This window comes from Scyliorhinus torazame, chromosome 7, assembly GCF_047496885.1.
Source record: "Scyliorhinus torazame isolate Kashiwa2021f chromosome 7, sScyTor2.1, whole genome shotgun sequence".
NCBI lineage: Eukaryota > Metazoa > Chordata > Chondrichthyes > Carcharhiniformes > Scyliorhinidae > Scyliorhinus > Scyliorhinus torazame.
This window is the reverse complement of record NC_092713.1, coordinates 256,519,760-256,535,665: the sequence shown is the minus strand read 5'-3', so window position 1 is coordinate 256,535,665 and position 15,906 is coordinate 256,519,760. Positions and strand designations below refer to the sequence as shown.

General features: G+C 50.9%; 1 protein-coding gene and 1 pseudogene across 7 annotated transcripts in view; one reads left to right on the top strand and one right to left on the bottom strand.

Annotated features, from left to right (window-relative positions):
• LOC140426979 (kelch-like protein 3) overlaps positions 1 to 15,906 on the bottom strand; it is a 177,871-nt gene that overhangs the window by 117,695 nt on the left and 44,270 nt on the right. For all 7 annotated transcript variants that reach the window (XM_072512329.1, XM_072512334.1, XM_072512330.1 and 4 more), the window contains one exon: positions 12,255 to 12,376. In XM_072512329.1, coding sequence (XP_072368430.1) covers positions 12,255 to 12,376 — 122 coding nt within the window. The remainder of the gene's footprint in view (positions 1 to 12,254; positions 12,377 to 15,906) is intronic.
• LOC140426981 (NADH dehydrogenase [ubiquinone] flavoprotein 2, mitochondrial pseudogene) lies at positions 12,579 to 13,413 on the top strand (annotated as a pseudogene).

The following is a 15,906-nucleotide window of genomic DNA, read 5'->3' as shown; positions in this document are numbered from 1 at the left end:
TATAGATGATAATGGCATAGTTGAGGTTAGATGGCTTTTGTTTCGGTGCAACATCGTGGGCCGAAGGGCCTGTACTGCGCTGTATCGTTCTATGTTCTATGTTCTAACTGTGGGCGGGATTATCCGAAATGGAGACAGAGTGTCCGCGCCGTCGTCAACGCCGTCGCGTTTCACGACGGCGCGAAACGGGCGTGGGCACTACCAATTCTGGCCCCCTGTCGGTGCTGGAGCGGTTCACGCCGCTCAGCCTCCTTTCCCAGCGCCAACTGGGCACCGCACCAACCCGCACATGCGCAGTGGCGCCGCGCCAACCCGCGCATTCACGGAGGACTTGCTCAACGCGCCGGCCCCGCGCAACATGGAGCGGGGGTTCAGGGGCCGGCTGCGTAACAAAATAGGACCGGGGCTGGAGAGGCCAGCCCGCCGATTGGTGGGCCCCAATCGTGGGCCAGACCCCATCGGAGGGCCCCCCCTTTGAAGGAGCCCCCCCCCTCCCCATCCACCCCCACAGGCCGCCCCCCGACCCTGTGCGCAGAGTTCCCGCCGGCTGCGAGCAGGTGTGGACGGCGGCGGCGGGACACTGCCGTTTCCGCGCGGCCGCTCGGCCCATCAAAGCAGGGCTACCAGCGCCGCGCCAAACGCGCCGGCGCAAATGGCGCCGATTCTCCCCTCCTCAGAGAATCGCGTGCTGGTGTCGGGGCGCGGTTGCGGCGATTCTCCGGCCCGGCGCGGGGCTCGGAGAATCCCGCCCTGTATTCCTTCATTCCAATGTAACATTTTCCACTTCTCCTGAAAGTAAGGCCTCCATGCTGCCGTTACAATTCCTATAATGTCCTTTGGTACCTCATCCAGATGGTCTTTATATATGTATGTACTTAGATATAAGTGTCAGCAGGCTATTTGAGCGCAAGGGGAATTATAGTTGAGCTCAATCTTGTCCTTACCCAATAGCAACATGCATGTTTCTAGCAGAGCCCAATGAATAACTTTCACAAGCAGATCATTTACTGCGCCATCCAACCCAGATTCGCTGAAGCACCCCAACTATCACACTGGCTGCAAGATCGGCTATCTCAGTGTATAACAGTATTTTCCCTGCAAAATTCATCATCCCAGTTGGAAAACTGTTATAATTAATTCATAATAGATGTCAGTAACAGCAACACAATCGTTAATTTTTCTGACTGATGACATTAACAAAGTCATAAAGGACACTAGTCATTCCTGGAAAACACAGGTGAGAATAAAATCTTAACATGAGTATGAGTTATATAAATGAAGGAATCCCTGGGTGATGGCATAGTAACCACAGGAACACAGGATATCCCCCAGCAAACTAATTTCCTTTAAAGGGATTAGAGGAAGTCAAGAGTCCAGCTGTACAGGGGAAAAACAAACTTGGGATTTGTTCACAGCCTGCCGCTTTGAAACATACTTTCAGACTCTTGACAGTTTCTGTGTGCGTGGCATATGGGCAAATCTCAAACCAGCTAGTACTTACCCATCCACTTCAATAGTTTACATCATCATGCATCTATAGCCTGTCATGTTTGCTCATTTCCTGCAGTATAACCCAGCAGGAAGTTTAATTTGCTGCTCTTGACAACAAATATATTTCTGTAAGCAATTATTTTTGCAAAGTAAGAATTTATGATAATCCTTCCCAAAGGAAAATAGGCACAAATGTCGCATGTGATTTTCAATGTAATTACGTCACGTTCAAGTTATCCAACTACATTTTTATGGCAATAATATAGTTCAACTTAAATTAAACAAAGTCTGTGACAAAAATGTCATGGTCCAGAAATTCTGACCAATCTTTGGAAAGGATCACGTGCAGTCTGGACAGTGAGAGGAATTTGGGGCAAAGCCAGTTTCCATATGGGTTTCCTCCCCATCCTGGACAAATTTGGAAATTCTGATAGGAGACCGAGCCTGTCTTTCAGCTGAATAGTTTCTGTAGTAATGTCATAGTCAGAGACAAGTTGGATGTCGAGCTCTTTTGAAAATCCAACTGGCTTTCACCAAGTGTATAGCTGGCAATAATTATGCCTGCATGAAAGACATGCTTACCATACAAGTACCCTAATTGGGTTGCACAATCCTACTGATAACTAAAGGAGGAGCCAACAAGTTAACTCTTCGCTGTTGAAATTTTGGCCAGAATGGCCACCCCCTCCTCAAAGTAGTGTCACAGTTGCCCAGCATCCCAGTACTGCAGGAAATTGCCCCTATAATTGTAATTAATCCACGCCTGGGTCTGGGGGCAGGATAAGGGCAAGAGCAGTCGGGTGTCCAGATGTTATGACTCCACTGCACATTCAATGTTTGTGTGTGGGTCCTGAAAATTATGGGTTCAATGATGTAAGCTACTTTAAGTCACCAGTTCACCACCTCAATTTGACATAGTTAACCCATACATGTTTTCCACAAAATTGTATATGGGACATGTTTACAGCACAATTTATTTATTTTTAATATAAATTTAGAGTATTCAATCATTTTTCGTCCAATTAAGGGGCAATTTAACGTGGCCAATCCACCTACCCTGCACAACTTTGGGTTATGGGGATGAAACACACGCAGACTCGGGGAGAATGTGCAAACTCTTCACGGACTGTGACCCAGGGCCGGGATCGAACTTGGGACCTTGGCGCCGTGAGGCAGCAGTGCTTACCACTGCACCACCGTGCTGCCCCACAGCACAATTTAGTGGAAAAGAAAAATACATTTCATAAGCAATTGGAATCAAGCCAATTCATCCAAATAGTCTACAAAAAAAGTTATACGTTTGGAAATAACAGTCGTTTATGGAAGTCTCATAAGAACATAAGAACTAGGAGCAGGAGTAGGCCATCTAGCCCCTTGAGCCTGCTCCGCCATTCAATGAGATCATGGCTGATCTTTTGTGAACTCAGCTCCACTTTCCGGCCCGAACATCATAACCCTTAATCCCTTTATTCTTCAAAAAACTATCTATCTTTATCTTAGAAACATTTCATGAAGGAGCCTCAACTGCTTCACTGGGCAAGGAATTCCATAGATTCACAACCCTTTGGGTGAAGAAGTTCCTCCTAAACTCAGTCCTAAATCTACCTCCCCTTATTTTGAGGCTATGCCCCCTAGTTCTGCATTCACCCGCCAGCGGAAACAACCTGTCCACATCTATCCTATCTATTCCCTTCATAATTTTATATGTTTCTATAAGATCCCCCCGCATCCTGCTAAATTCCAACGAGTACAGTCCCAGTCTACTCAACCTCTCCTCGTAATCCAACCCCATCAGCTCTGGGATTAACCTAGTGAATCTCCTCTGCACACCCTCCAGTGCCAGTACATCCTTTCTCAGGTAAGGAGACCAAAACTGAACACAATACTCCAGGTGTGGCCTCACTAACACCTTATACAATTGCAGCATAACCTCCCTAGTCTTAAACTCCATCCCTCTAGCAATGAAGGACAAATATCCGTTTGCCGCCTTAATCACCTGTTGCACCTGTAAACCAACTTTTTGGGACTCATACACTAGCTTTAACTTTAACTCATACTTTAACTTTTGTTCAAAAAATGATTCCCTTAAAATAAAGTACGGACAATACCACTCAATTTCCATGTTCTTTATATCCACTTAGGAGAACTAAGACATTTCCAGGTTTTTGGCTGCCACAGGAAGATCAGGAGAAACAAACACTGGTAGTTTGTTTTCTATTTTGGTCCATGTGCCCATGCCCAACAGAAACTAGACCAAAATTGCTCAATTGATCCTTCTAGCCAACAAACACAGGGGAGTATCAGCTGATTTCACCTGGCTACCTTAAGTAGGCGTCTTCTACACCTAAAAGTAGTGAGCTTCCAGATTGACAGCCAGCACAATTCTGGGATAAATCAGCACTGAATTTAAGATGACTGAAAATTTCAAACTGATAACTTATCCCCCTTTGTCTTTATATTATGCCCCAAAATTGATAAAATAACATTGATTTTCATCCCGATTGAGTCCTCCATTCTCATCGCTGCGATGAGCAAATACGAAGGTAATGAGCAGCTGAAACCCTCACGCACGCCTTTATTCACTACCAGATTTGACTATTCCAAGATGCTCCAGTGGCCACCTAAAATGGCGTCCAACAAAGGTTGCTGGGAAAAGTGGACAACATTGAGGACAAGCAGGTTGCAGCTCAGAACAAACACTAAAGCTGCAGCCCAAACTCTTGCAAATACACAGGAAAAAGGCCATCTCCGGGCCATCCCGGGACAACATGTTAATTTCAGACCAGACCAAGGACTGACCATCAAGGACTGCAAGACTTGGGATCACAGATAAAGACCAATATCTGTCCGGTACCTGTCAGTCACTTCGAAGTTAAGTCAAGGTCTTGTATGAACTCATTTTGTAGTTTAACTTATGTTGTATGTGTGTGTGATTGTAAACTTTAACACTATGTGCACGTGAATAAATATTGATTGTTTAATGTAACAGACTTACAATCATTTGTTCACCGTATACAGGTTAAGACACATTGTGGTTTAAGAACAACACTCCTGACTGGCGTCCTGTCTTTCACACTCTATAAACTTCAGCTCAACCAAAAATACTACTGCCATTTTTCTGATTCATACAAGTCCAGTTCACCATCACCCCTGTGCTTGCTAACCTACGTTGCTCCCTGTCCAACAACGCTTTAGGTTTGAAATTCTTGAGTGGTCAAATCCCTCTCGGTCTTCTTCTATTCCTAATCCCTGTACCCTCTTCCAATTTATATATCTCTATATTTCTCCAATTCTCATCTCTTTTGCATCCCCAAATTCTGTGCGCGATTCTCCACTCCCGCGCCGAAGTGCCCACGCCGTCGTGAACACCGTCGAGGTTGTTTCACAGGAGGAGTGTCTGTTGTCCCAGGAACGGCCCCGATCCCGACCGATTCAGGGCCCGAAAATGGGCTAGGATCAGGGCCGCGAGAAACTCAGGGAGGCGTGTCGCGAAGGCCATGTCATCACCGCGCGACGCCCGAATGACACGGCGCTGCGTCATAAATGGCGCGATCTGCGTACAGAGGACCCGGAGGAGAAGAGAGGAGATGGCTGAGCCCCAAAGAGCCGCACCGAGGTTCCGGGACATGGACCTGGACACCCTGGTGAATGAGGTAGAGCAGAGAAGGGACACCCTCTGCCCAAGACGTGGGCATCGCCAGCCATCCAGCGCGGTGAGGCACGGTTGGCGTGAGGTTGGCACCGCAGAAGTGCTGTGGGGCAGACCCCCCCCGGACAGGGGAGCAGTGTCGCAAGAAGCTGCACGACCTCACCTGGGCTGCCAGGGTAAGTGCCATGAGGGTGCCCCCAGGCCCCCCTCTCTCCCCCGCCCCCCCCCCCCCCCCCCCGGCACCGCGGGGGGGGGCGGGGGGGGAGGGAGGGAGCGTTGGGGGGGATTGGGGCATCAGGGGCGGTGGTGGAGGGGGGGGGGGTCAGGGGGGGTTGGGAGTGTTGGGGGGGATTGGGGCATCGGGGCGGGGGGCGGTGGTGCGGGGTTGGGGGGGGGGTCACGGTGCCCAACTATCTACTCGACCCACATGATCCCCGGGACCCCCCCGGAGCGATGCCATGGCGTGCTGTCTCCTGAACCAGCAACAATGTAGTCTATATCTGCATGCCCTGATGATACCCACCTAATAGTGATGCTTTATCCAACCGCCCCCCCCGCCCCTCCCCCCCCCAGGACAAGACAGCTCACAACCAGCATGAGTGCATGAGAACCAGAGGGGGTTCTCCTGTCCTGCACCCCCTAACCGTTCAGGAGTAGAGGGTCCTGGACTCGCTGGGGGATCTGCCACCCGGGAGGTCGCGCCATGCCAGGTCGGAGGCTGGCCACTGCACCCTCGATCCCATCCCCCCCATACACTCTGGCCACTGCACCCTCGATCCCCTCCCCCCTCACACTGTGCACCCACCACCACCATACACCCGGGCCACCGTGTCTAACGAACCCCGAATCTTTATGTTCCCCAGGGCCACCCGCCGAACCTTCAGGGATGTCTCGCCCAGGAAACAGCGCAACATCGCCAACCGCAACTGCACCCAGGGACGCACGCCAGAGGTTGGCAGTCGGTCAGACAGGAGGGCAGACCTCTCAGTCTGGGACGCAGGACCGGGACGCTCAGACCACCGAGACAGACAATAGTGAGGGGCACAGGGTGGACAGTAATGCCGAAGCCCACATCACGGCCACACACCCGCTGGATTCACCTGGAGGTCAAGACGACATGGCCCGCATGCAGCTTGCGCCGGGCCATGAGGAGGACCAGTACACACCAGACTTCTTGACGGATGATGACCTCGAGCTTGCGGCACTGCTGTCTCCCACACCGTTCACCATCACAGAGACACTCACCTCGGTTGGGCATATAAGTGATGAGGCTCCCGGGTCACTGTCTGGTGCGCACCCCACAGCCGAGCCGGTACAGCAGGTGGAGTTTGGAGCAGCCGAAGGGCTGGACGGTCGGAGGGCAGCCCAGGCCCAGCAACCAGCTGCCACCAAACGGTTCCCAGGTTCCTGGATGTAATTGACCCACCCGGACACCCGATGCATGTGGACACCCAGAGACTGAATAACGGGATGAGGGCCATCTTCCAGGACCTGCACACGCAGTTGGAGGAGTCTATCCGCGTCAAGGAGCAGGGAGTGGTGCCGCTCATCGCAGCCACCCAGGCCGACACCGCACGGGTGGCGTCCGCGGTGGAGGCAATGGGTGAAAGGGTTTCGGCCATGGGTCAGGTTCTGCAAGGCGTTGGGCTTAACGTGCCGCGTCATCCATGGCCCAGGAGCGGGCTGCCCTCTCACAGGCCGCTATCTCACAGAGCCAACAGGACATTGCCGCCGCTCTCGGGGCCCTGGCTGAGTCTCACCATGCCATGGCCCAGTCCCAGCAAGCGATGGCACAGTCCCAGCAGTCGGTCGCGGAGAGCATTGACCGCCTGGCGCACGTGATGGATGGCGTCGCGCACTCACAGGTCGAGATCGCACAGTCCTTGGCAGGAATGTGGCACTCCCTGTGCTCCGTCTCGGCGAACATTCGGACCGTGGTCGATACCGCTGCAGGCCTCCAGGACTGGCAGCGCCAGGTGTCGGTGGTGCGACGGGGCATGTCTCCGAGCGCATCTCCGTCCCACAGTGAGGCCCGGGGGCCACCGGGCTTCCCGAGGGAGGAGGAGGTTCTGGGGCCCGTCCCGGTAGCTCCATCAAGGGATGTCCCGGTACACTCGGCCTCCCCCCGTTCCGTCCCTGGCGCATCTGGTGGGGAGCGGGCAGGTCAGGGTGGCACCACGCCATCCAGCACGCCCGCCGAGCAGCCTGGCCCATCGAAGCCGGGCCGCCCCAGGAAACGTGTGCCGACGGGGAGCCATGTCGAAGGACCTGATTCTCAGCAGTCCGCCTCCACTCCTGCTGTACCATCTGGGAACACACCTAGACATAGTGGTAGGGCTCGTAAGGCAAGGACGTTGGGCACGTAAGAAGTTGGCACAGGTGCAGGGCACAGTCTAGTGGTTGTGGGTAGGGCACCTATGTTTACCACACGAATATACGCACTGTTAAATTTGACTTGTAAGACTGTGTGCTATGTCCGGTGCCAGGGGGCTCGTGAGGGTGCCCGATTGGCATAGTGGTATACGAGCCGTTCAAGGTCTGTTCCGGATGTGCTGACCCTTTGCCCCCCTGCCTCCCATAATCGGACATTGTTGTCCTCGGTACACCGATGCCAGCCACCCCACGGGCATGTGGTGAAATATCCGTCACGAAGGCTGTAACCACCGGAGTGTATGGTTCAGCTATAGCCATGAGTCAGACCTCGGCTGGCAAATCTGAGCACACAGCTCATCGCAGAGCAGGCCGTCATCATTCAACATGGCACTGATCACACCCGCTTACCCAATCATCAATGTTGTGCAATCCCGTAGTGCCGCAGTGGTAAGGTGATGTGGAATTGCTGCCGTGAACGCGGTGCGGGGAGGGGGGGGGGGGGGGGTGGTGGTGGGTGCTGTGTGGTGCCCGTGTACAGGAGTGACGGTGCAAGTGGCACTGTTCAGCGAATCCCACCCCCACAGTGCGTGAACCGTGCGGCCCCAACGCGTCGCGTGCCCGCTGTCCACGGCGGTGCCGTCGCGCAGCCTCCTGGACGTAACGAGCAGCCAGGCAGTGTCTGTGCCCCCCCCACCCTGATGCGCGCCACCATCCTCATCCTCCGCATCCTCCTCTTCCCCATCCCCCTCGTTTGCGTTGGCTCCAGTGCCATCGGGTCCTCCCTCCGACTCCTCCACCAGGTCATCTCCCTTCTGCATGGCAATGTTGTGCAGCGCACAGCAGACCACAACCATGCGACCGACCCTGTCGGGTTGGTACTGCAGGGCCCCTCCTGATAGGTCCAGACATCTGAAGCGCATCTTCAGCAGGCCGAAGCACCGCTCCACCACACCCCTGGTTGCTGCATGGGCCTCGTTGTATAGGCTCTCCGTGTTGGTGTGAGGCCTCAGTATTGGCGTCATCAGCCATGACCTCAACGGATAGCCCTTGTCGCCCAGCAACCAGCCCCTCAGCCGGGTGGGGCCATCCATCGAACATTGCGGGGATGAACGACTGTGCCAGAATGTAGGAGTCATGCACACTGCTGGGGTACTTTGCACACACATGCATGATCTTCATGTAGGGGTCGCACACCACCTGAATGTTCAATGTTCATGGAGTATGCGCCCTTTCTGTTCATGAACACTTCCCTGTTGTCTGCAGTTGGGCGCATGGGGACGTGCACACCATCGATGACACCCTGGACCATCGGTATCCCGGCCACCTTGGCGAATCCACTTGCCCGTGCTTCCTGCTGTGCTCGGTCCTCGGGGAATTGAATGTACCTGTCCGCGATGGCGTACAGGGCGTCGGTGACGCTCTGATGCACCTGTGGATCGATGCCTGTGATATCCCGGATAGGTCCCCGCTCGGCGCCTGGAAGGAACCGGTCGCATAAAGGTTTAGGGCCACCATCACCTTGACGGAGACTGGTATCGCGTGTCCTCCTCCCATTCCACGTGGTGCGAGGTGCGCCACGAGCTGGCATATATGTGCGACCGTCATCCTGCTGAACCGTAGTCTCCTCCTGCATGTGATGTCCGTTAGGGCCTCGAACGACATTCTGTCACGGTACGCCCTCGGCCTTGCTGGCACCACCATCAGTGGATCCTCCTGCTCCACCTGCTCCTCCTCCTGCTCCCCCCCAAGCACTTCCTCTGCATTCCTCGCCGTCTGGCGGTCAATGTTCCCCTCAGCATCCCCCTGTACATTCGGGCCTGCGCGTCCACGACGGGCCATCCCCTCTGCTGCACCGGCAACCACTGCATCTGCAGCCACTGTGGGCCGTCTGACTCTACGCTGCCAGATGGCTAACTCCAGAGCTGCGGCTCCAACCACGGCAGTGAACATCGCTGTCTGGTTGGCATACATGGTGACCTACAGGAGGGTGGTGGGGGCAGAGAAACGACATGTTACACCAAGGTTCTTCCACACCTCGCCAGCCGGGTTACATGGGATCCCTGTGTGTCCCGGTGGCCTGGTCGCGCTGCAGACACGCAGCCAACCTAACACCTGGTCACTGTCTGCGTCCAACGATCAGTTCACACCGTACTCCTCACCAGTGTGCCACTCGCCTGTGCCCATCAGCCACACGCAACCTGCGGCCGTGTCCTCGTCACCGTCCTGCCATATCAGGGCGGCTGACATGTGGCATCCGCGGATGGACGATACCATCCACACTCTACCTCAACCCCCTCCCACCTGCATGCCGCTCCCTCATCCCCCCCTCCCACCTGCACACTCCCCCTCATCCCCCTCCCACCTGCACACTCTCCCTCATCCCCCCCTCCCACCTGCACACTCTCACTCATCAACCCCTCCCACCTGCACACTCTCCCTCATCCCCCCCTCCCACCTGCACACTCTCCCTCATCAACCCCTCCCACCTGCACACTCTCCCTCACCCCCCTCCCACCTGCATACTCTCCCTTACACCCCCTCCCACCTGCACTCTCCCTCACCCCCCCTCCCACCTGCACACTCTCCCTCATCCCCCCTCCCACCTGCACACTCTCCTTCATCCCCCCCCTCCCACCTGCACACTCTCCCTCATCCCCCCCTCCCACCTGCACACTCTCCCTCATCCCCCCCCCCCCCCACTTGCACACTCTCCTTCATCTCCCCCTCCTACCCGCACACTCTCCCTCATCCCCCCCTCCCACCTGCACTCTTCCCTCACCCCCCCTCCCACCTGCACACTCTCCCTTATCCCCCCCCCCACCTGCGCACTCTCCCACCCCCCCCCTCTTTGGCCGCTGCCTTCTCGGGTAAGCCAACCCGGTCTCCAGGAGCTGCGGAACAGTCCACTCACCTCCTCCCTGCTCAGTGTCAGCCAGTCTTTAAATAGCAGGTGTGAACTCCCAACTTCTGGTGTGACTTGTTATAACTAATGCCATTGATATTAATGGGAATATAAAGTTACAAAATAAACAAATATTTAAAAATGGAAAGAGTTTCCGGCACATATAGTCTTCAAGGGATTTGGAGTGTGAAATTGTAATTCGGTACCAGATGAAGATCTTTTTCTGGAATTTCAATGCCTGAGAGTCTATTTTCTAGACTTCTGTCCCCTTGTTCGAATGATAGATTCCTTTGTTGAATGAAGTATCACATCTGCTTTAGCCCATGCCAAAGCACTGTACAGTAATACTGTGAACACTAAAGTCTACAAGCCTGTGATCCGGTTAATTATGTTGAAATCATGCCTGTTCAGAACCTCTGCCACCCAGCTGCTTCTCTATGTTCAGGGACAAGTTCCCTCTTTCACACGCTGATGATGGATGTTCACATTGCGGTGCATTCTGCGTGCCCAACAATCCTAGTATGCCAAATAATCCAGCAACTGCTACTATATTTATGGTAACGGAGAGCATCAACCTATCGCCTTCTACAGAGAACACAATTGGGCCCCCTGCGGCCCCTTTGCAAGATGGACAAATTTTGAATCTTCCTTTTTAAAAACCCCATTCTAGGATAGTAGCCTATATCTAGGATGGGCAAAGTGCGTGGAGAGGCTTTCACACAATTTTCTGATTCCAGTCACCCCATCCCATCCCCATATCCCCATCATTGCTCTCCTGACAAGTCCATCTGCGTAGTACACTACAGCCCTACACCACAACATAGAACAGCTCTTCATTGCCTAATAGGATGTTTCTTAACTGTTTTCTGACGCAGAAACAAATGCACAAAAATGGTTCAAAAACTGGGGTGTGGGCAGCACGGTGGTGCAGCGGTTAGCATTGCTGCCTCACAGCGCTGAGGTCCTAGGTTCGATCCCGGCTCTGGGTCACTATCCGTGTGGAGCTTGCACATTCTCCCAGTGTTTCCATGGGTTTCACCCCCACAACCCAAAGATGTGCAGGGTAGGTGGATTGGCCACACTAAATTGCCCCTTAATTGGAAAAAAAAAGAATTGGGTACTCTAAATTAATATTTAAAAAAATAAAAGATTCCCGATGATTTTTCTCCTGGGTTTACTTGCAGCAGTGCCGTAAGATTATTATTTTTTTATTCCTGGAGAATCCAGGAAAACGAGGAGGATTGGTACCCTCTAGGCAAAGTCCACAAGTGCCCTATAGCAGGCAAATGTCCCTTTTCTCAATAGGATTACCAGTCTCCACGAACAGAAAGTCCGGAATAGAGGGAACTCTGACATCGGGGCTTCCTGTCCCTGCCCTCATTGTTTCTGATGTCACCTTCTTTGTAAAAACTGAATGGAGGCTTCATCCTTTCCTCAACACAAGACAATTCAGCCTCATTTGGCAGATTCATACTGGATCGCAATTGGAAAATGCTGGGATGTTTGGAAGGCTTTGCCCCCAAATTCTTTTGCTAGACAGACAGTGCATGTCATTTTTGTTTCAGCACTTATTCACACAATGCAATAAACTGGTTTTCAAACTTTGTTTTCATCCATTATCTCTGACATAATGGAAATTAGGTAAAATAATTAGGAAAGAGTCCACAAATCAAGGTCTCTACAAGATTAATAGGGACGGTGGTTCTAAAATACATACATCCCACAGCCATACACCCAACTGGACTCGCATTTTAATTCCGTGCTCAAGGTCAATATTTTAAGTTCATATGTTTAATGACTGCTTTGAAATGTTTCCGGTAACCCTTAGGTGTACTTTACCTGCACATTCTCTTCGGTGACTTCTACTTCAGCAGTGTATATATAATCTATTAGTTTACTTAGTGTATGCCCATCTATATCTTTTATCTCAACTTTCTTTGCTTTACTTTCAGCCATGTCTCCTGCAAAACAAAGAAAGAAAAACTTACTTTAATTGCAGAGGCAAAGCAGTCTGTTGCAAACAATGTACATGAACAAGTCATGTTCAAAAGATCAAATGATTACAGTGAAATTTGTGCCGAATTAGGAGTAAGACAACTAATTCAAACAAGACTTCCCAGGTACATACACAAGTCCATCTTCACGTCAACTGTGTCTTCTATTGCTCTGCCATGTTACTGTCCGGTCTGTACCGCTATGCCGTCTCACATTCGCTGAGACAGATCCGTCATATACAAAGGACTGGTCAATGTGCAGGAGGAAGTGGTGCAGCCTCGTTTGTGCATAGAGATACACCCACTAACAATCCAGATACACCATTTGATTTCTCACCAGAAAATTATAAGCGGATAGATGTTATTCTCAGTAGTTATCCAGAAGAGCATAAATCAGCTGCTGCAATCCCAATGCTAGATCTGGCTCAGAGACAACATGGTTGGCTACCTATCTCTGCCATGAATAAGGTTGGTGAGCTTCTGAATATGCCTGCTATGAGAGTATATGAAGTAGCAACATTTTACACTATGTTTAACCGCAAGCCAGTGGGAAAGTTCCACATTCAGATCTGCACAACCACACCGTGCATGCTCCGTGACTCTGACAGCATTGTAACATGTATCACAAAAAAGCTTGGTATCTCTATTGGAGAAACTACACCTGATGAGCTTTTCACTGTCTCAGAGGTAGAGTGTCTGGGTGCCTGTGTCAATGCACCAATGGTGCAAATTAATGACAACTATTATGAAGATCTAACGGCAAAAGATATGGAGGGAATAATTGATGAATTGAAAGCTGGCCAAATTCCCAAACCTGGCCCAAGGAATGGACGTTTTTCTTGTGAGCCTGCTAAAGGTTTAACTTCACTATTAGAACCACCCAAGGGACCAGGTTTGGGATTGCAGCCAGGCCTTTAACCAGCTTGTTCCAGCTACATGATCAATGTCTTGAAATTATGGTGTTCTCTGTGTGTACACAAGGTATAAATGTATATAAAAATGTTCATATCATCGTAAAAAAAAAAAACTGTGTCTTCCATTTTACATATAATCGCATTGGATACATTGCACTTTTGCTCAACTTGCACATTCCAGTGTTTCTGCTCCACCTTACCCTCCTCCCATCCTTCCTCATCTGGTTTGACAAGCATAATGCTCTATTCCCTTCTTACTTGTGTGTTCACCTATCCACCCCTTAAACTGATCTATACTACTTGCCTCAGTCACTCCCTGTGGTTACAACTCCTTACCTTTCTCATAATTCTGAGTGAAAAAACATATCTTCTGATTTCCACCTGATTTCTTGTTGACTATCTTATATTAATGGACTCTAGTTCTTGACAAGTGGACAAGTATTTACTCTATCAAAATGCTTCATTAGTTTAGGCCTCTAATAGAAATATTCTCAGACAAAAGAAGAATGATCTAGCCCATCATCCTTGCCTGATAACCTCTCATTTCTGGTAACAGCCTCTCATTTCTGGTATTAGCCATCTAAGTGTTTTGTACATCCTCACCAGCACCTCCATGTCCGTTTAATAATACGGGAACCGGAACTGCACTCAGTACTCCAAGTGTGGTCTAATCAAAGTGTGATACAAATTTAGCATCTCTACTTCTCAATGCTATTCCTCCAGAAATAAACTCTAGTCACTGCTCTAGTGTTTGTCTTTTTAAATGCCTCATCAATCTGCATCACCCATGTCCTGAAATAGTATCACCTTGAAGAAAGTCGGATGGGGTGGATTTCCAAGAGTCCAGTGAAGTAGCAGGTGGAAGAGACTTGGAGCCAGATCTTCCAATCGGTGCCGATTCTCAGCGCATTATCGTTGACTGTGGAGATTATTGCCTGCCTACCTTTTTGGGCACTTCCAGCTAGGACTTCGCTGTAGTGATTCAAGAGCAGAGGAGCAACGTGGGTGGTTGACGGTGTGTGGGTGATTATGGCGGGATTGAGGGGCGTAGGGCAGCCGAGAACGATAGTTGGGGTCAGGGCAGATGAGCAGTCTGATTGGGAGGTTGGTTCGTTAGGTTGGGGGTATGGGGTGAGGGGTTGGGTTGAATTGTTGATCACTGAGTCACACCACAGATTAAAGAGTCTAACAATTCTAGGCTGAGTATCCAGGTGAGTAGCACATATCTAGCCCACGTTTCTGACGCTGAGATCATTGTAAGAATCATTCGTTGAGGGTCCTGGACAATACAAATCATCCCATCGGAAGTTTAAACTTCACAGGTAATTACAGTGCATGTGTGAATGTCAGGACTCCCTCAGGATCCCGACTTGCACCAGAATCATAGGTTCAGTGCATCATTACTCCCAATACTAGAAGGTCTGACCCATGGTGTTTCAGTGAAGTGGCAGGGTAACCTACTGACCGAGCCATGGCCTCTGCTGCCAGTCAGACAAAATAAAAAGCACAACTTCGAGCCACATGAGGATACACCATGGGCATACAACCAACCTGTCCAAACCTTTTGTCCACCACAGATAAATTCATCCATTGCTACCCAGTTAGAATATTCTTAAATCAGAAATTGCAATTGCTTTAACAGACAAAAAAATTCACATCAAAAATGCCTTGAAATGGTTTAATCCTCCTGAACAATCCTCCTGCACTGAAAACATTTGCTCATTCTTTCATCTCTGGTACTTCCAAGGTGCTTATTCACATGCAAGCCTGGACAACAACTATCAATAGGCATTAAAACCAAGCCCAATTATATGCTCATCTATTGACATTTCCCAGCAGGAGCCAGGGAATTATACGGCTAGTTTGGGAACCCTGCTAGTTTTTAACACATTCAGTATCTCTCGGTTACACTGGACTCGGATATGAGCTGTACCACTGTCTCACAATCTTCAAAACATTAGTCTGGAGTGTGTGGCTTGCATCAGAGAGGGAAAGCCAGAACAGGAGACCCAGTTAAAGGCCTCAGTCTCTGTTGCTCTCAAGTCAATTACAATGAGCCCAGAGCACAGAGGTTAGCACTACTGCCTCACAGCACCAAGGTTCGATTCCAGCCTTGGGTGACTGTGTGGAGTTTGCATGTTCTCCCCATGTCTGCGTGGGTTGCCTCCGGGTGCTCTGGTTTCCTCCCATAGTCCAAAGATATGCAGGTTAAGTGGATTGGCCATGTTAAATTGCCCCTTAGTATCCAAAGGTGCACAGGTTAGATGGGGTTACGGGGACAGGGTGGGGGTGCGGGCCTAGGTGAGGTGCTCTTTTAGAGGGTCGGTGCAGGCCCAATGGGTCGAATGGCCTACTTCTGCACTGTAAGGATTCTAAATCCACATCAAAGTGTAGCACAGGTAAACTTGGTTCAGTTGAGATTGAAGACTCTTGGGTGGGAAAATTACAGGAGAAACCTTGTCTCCTACACTTTGCCAGGATATTGATGTGATCCGGTACTGCAGGGACATAGTGAACCTCCTAAAAGCTCAGGTGGCTGATTGAATGCTTATTACGATCCACACCCCATGACAATCCATACCC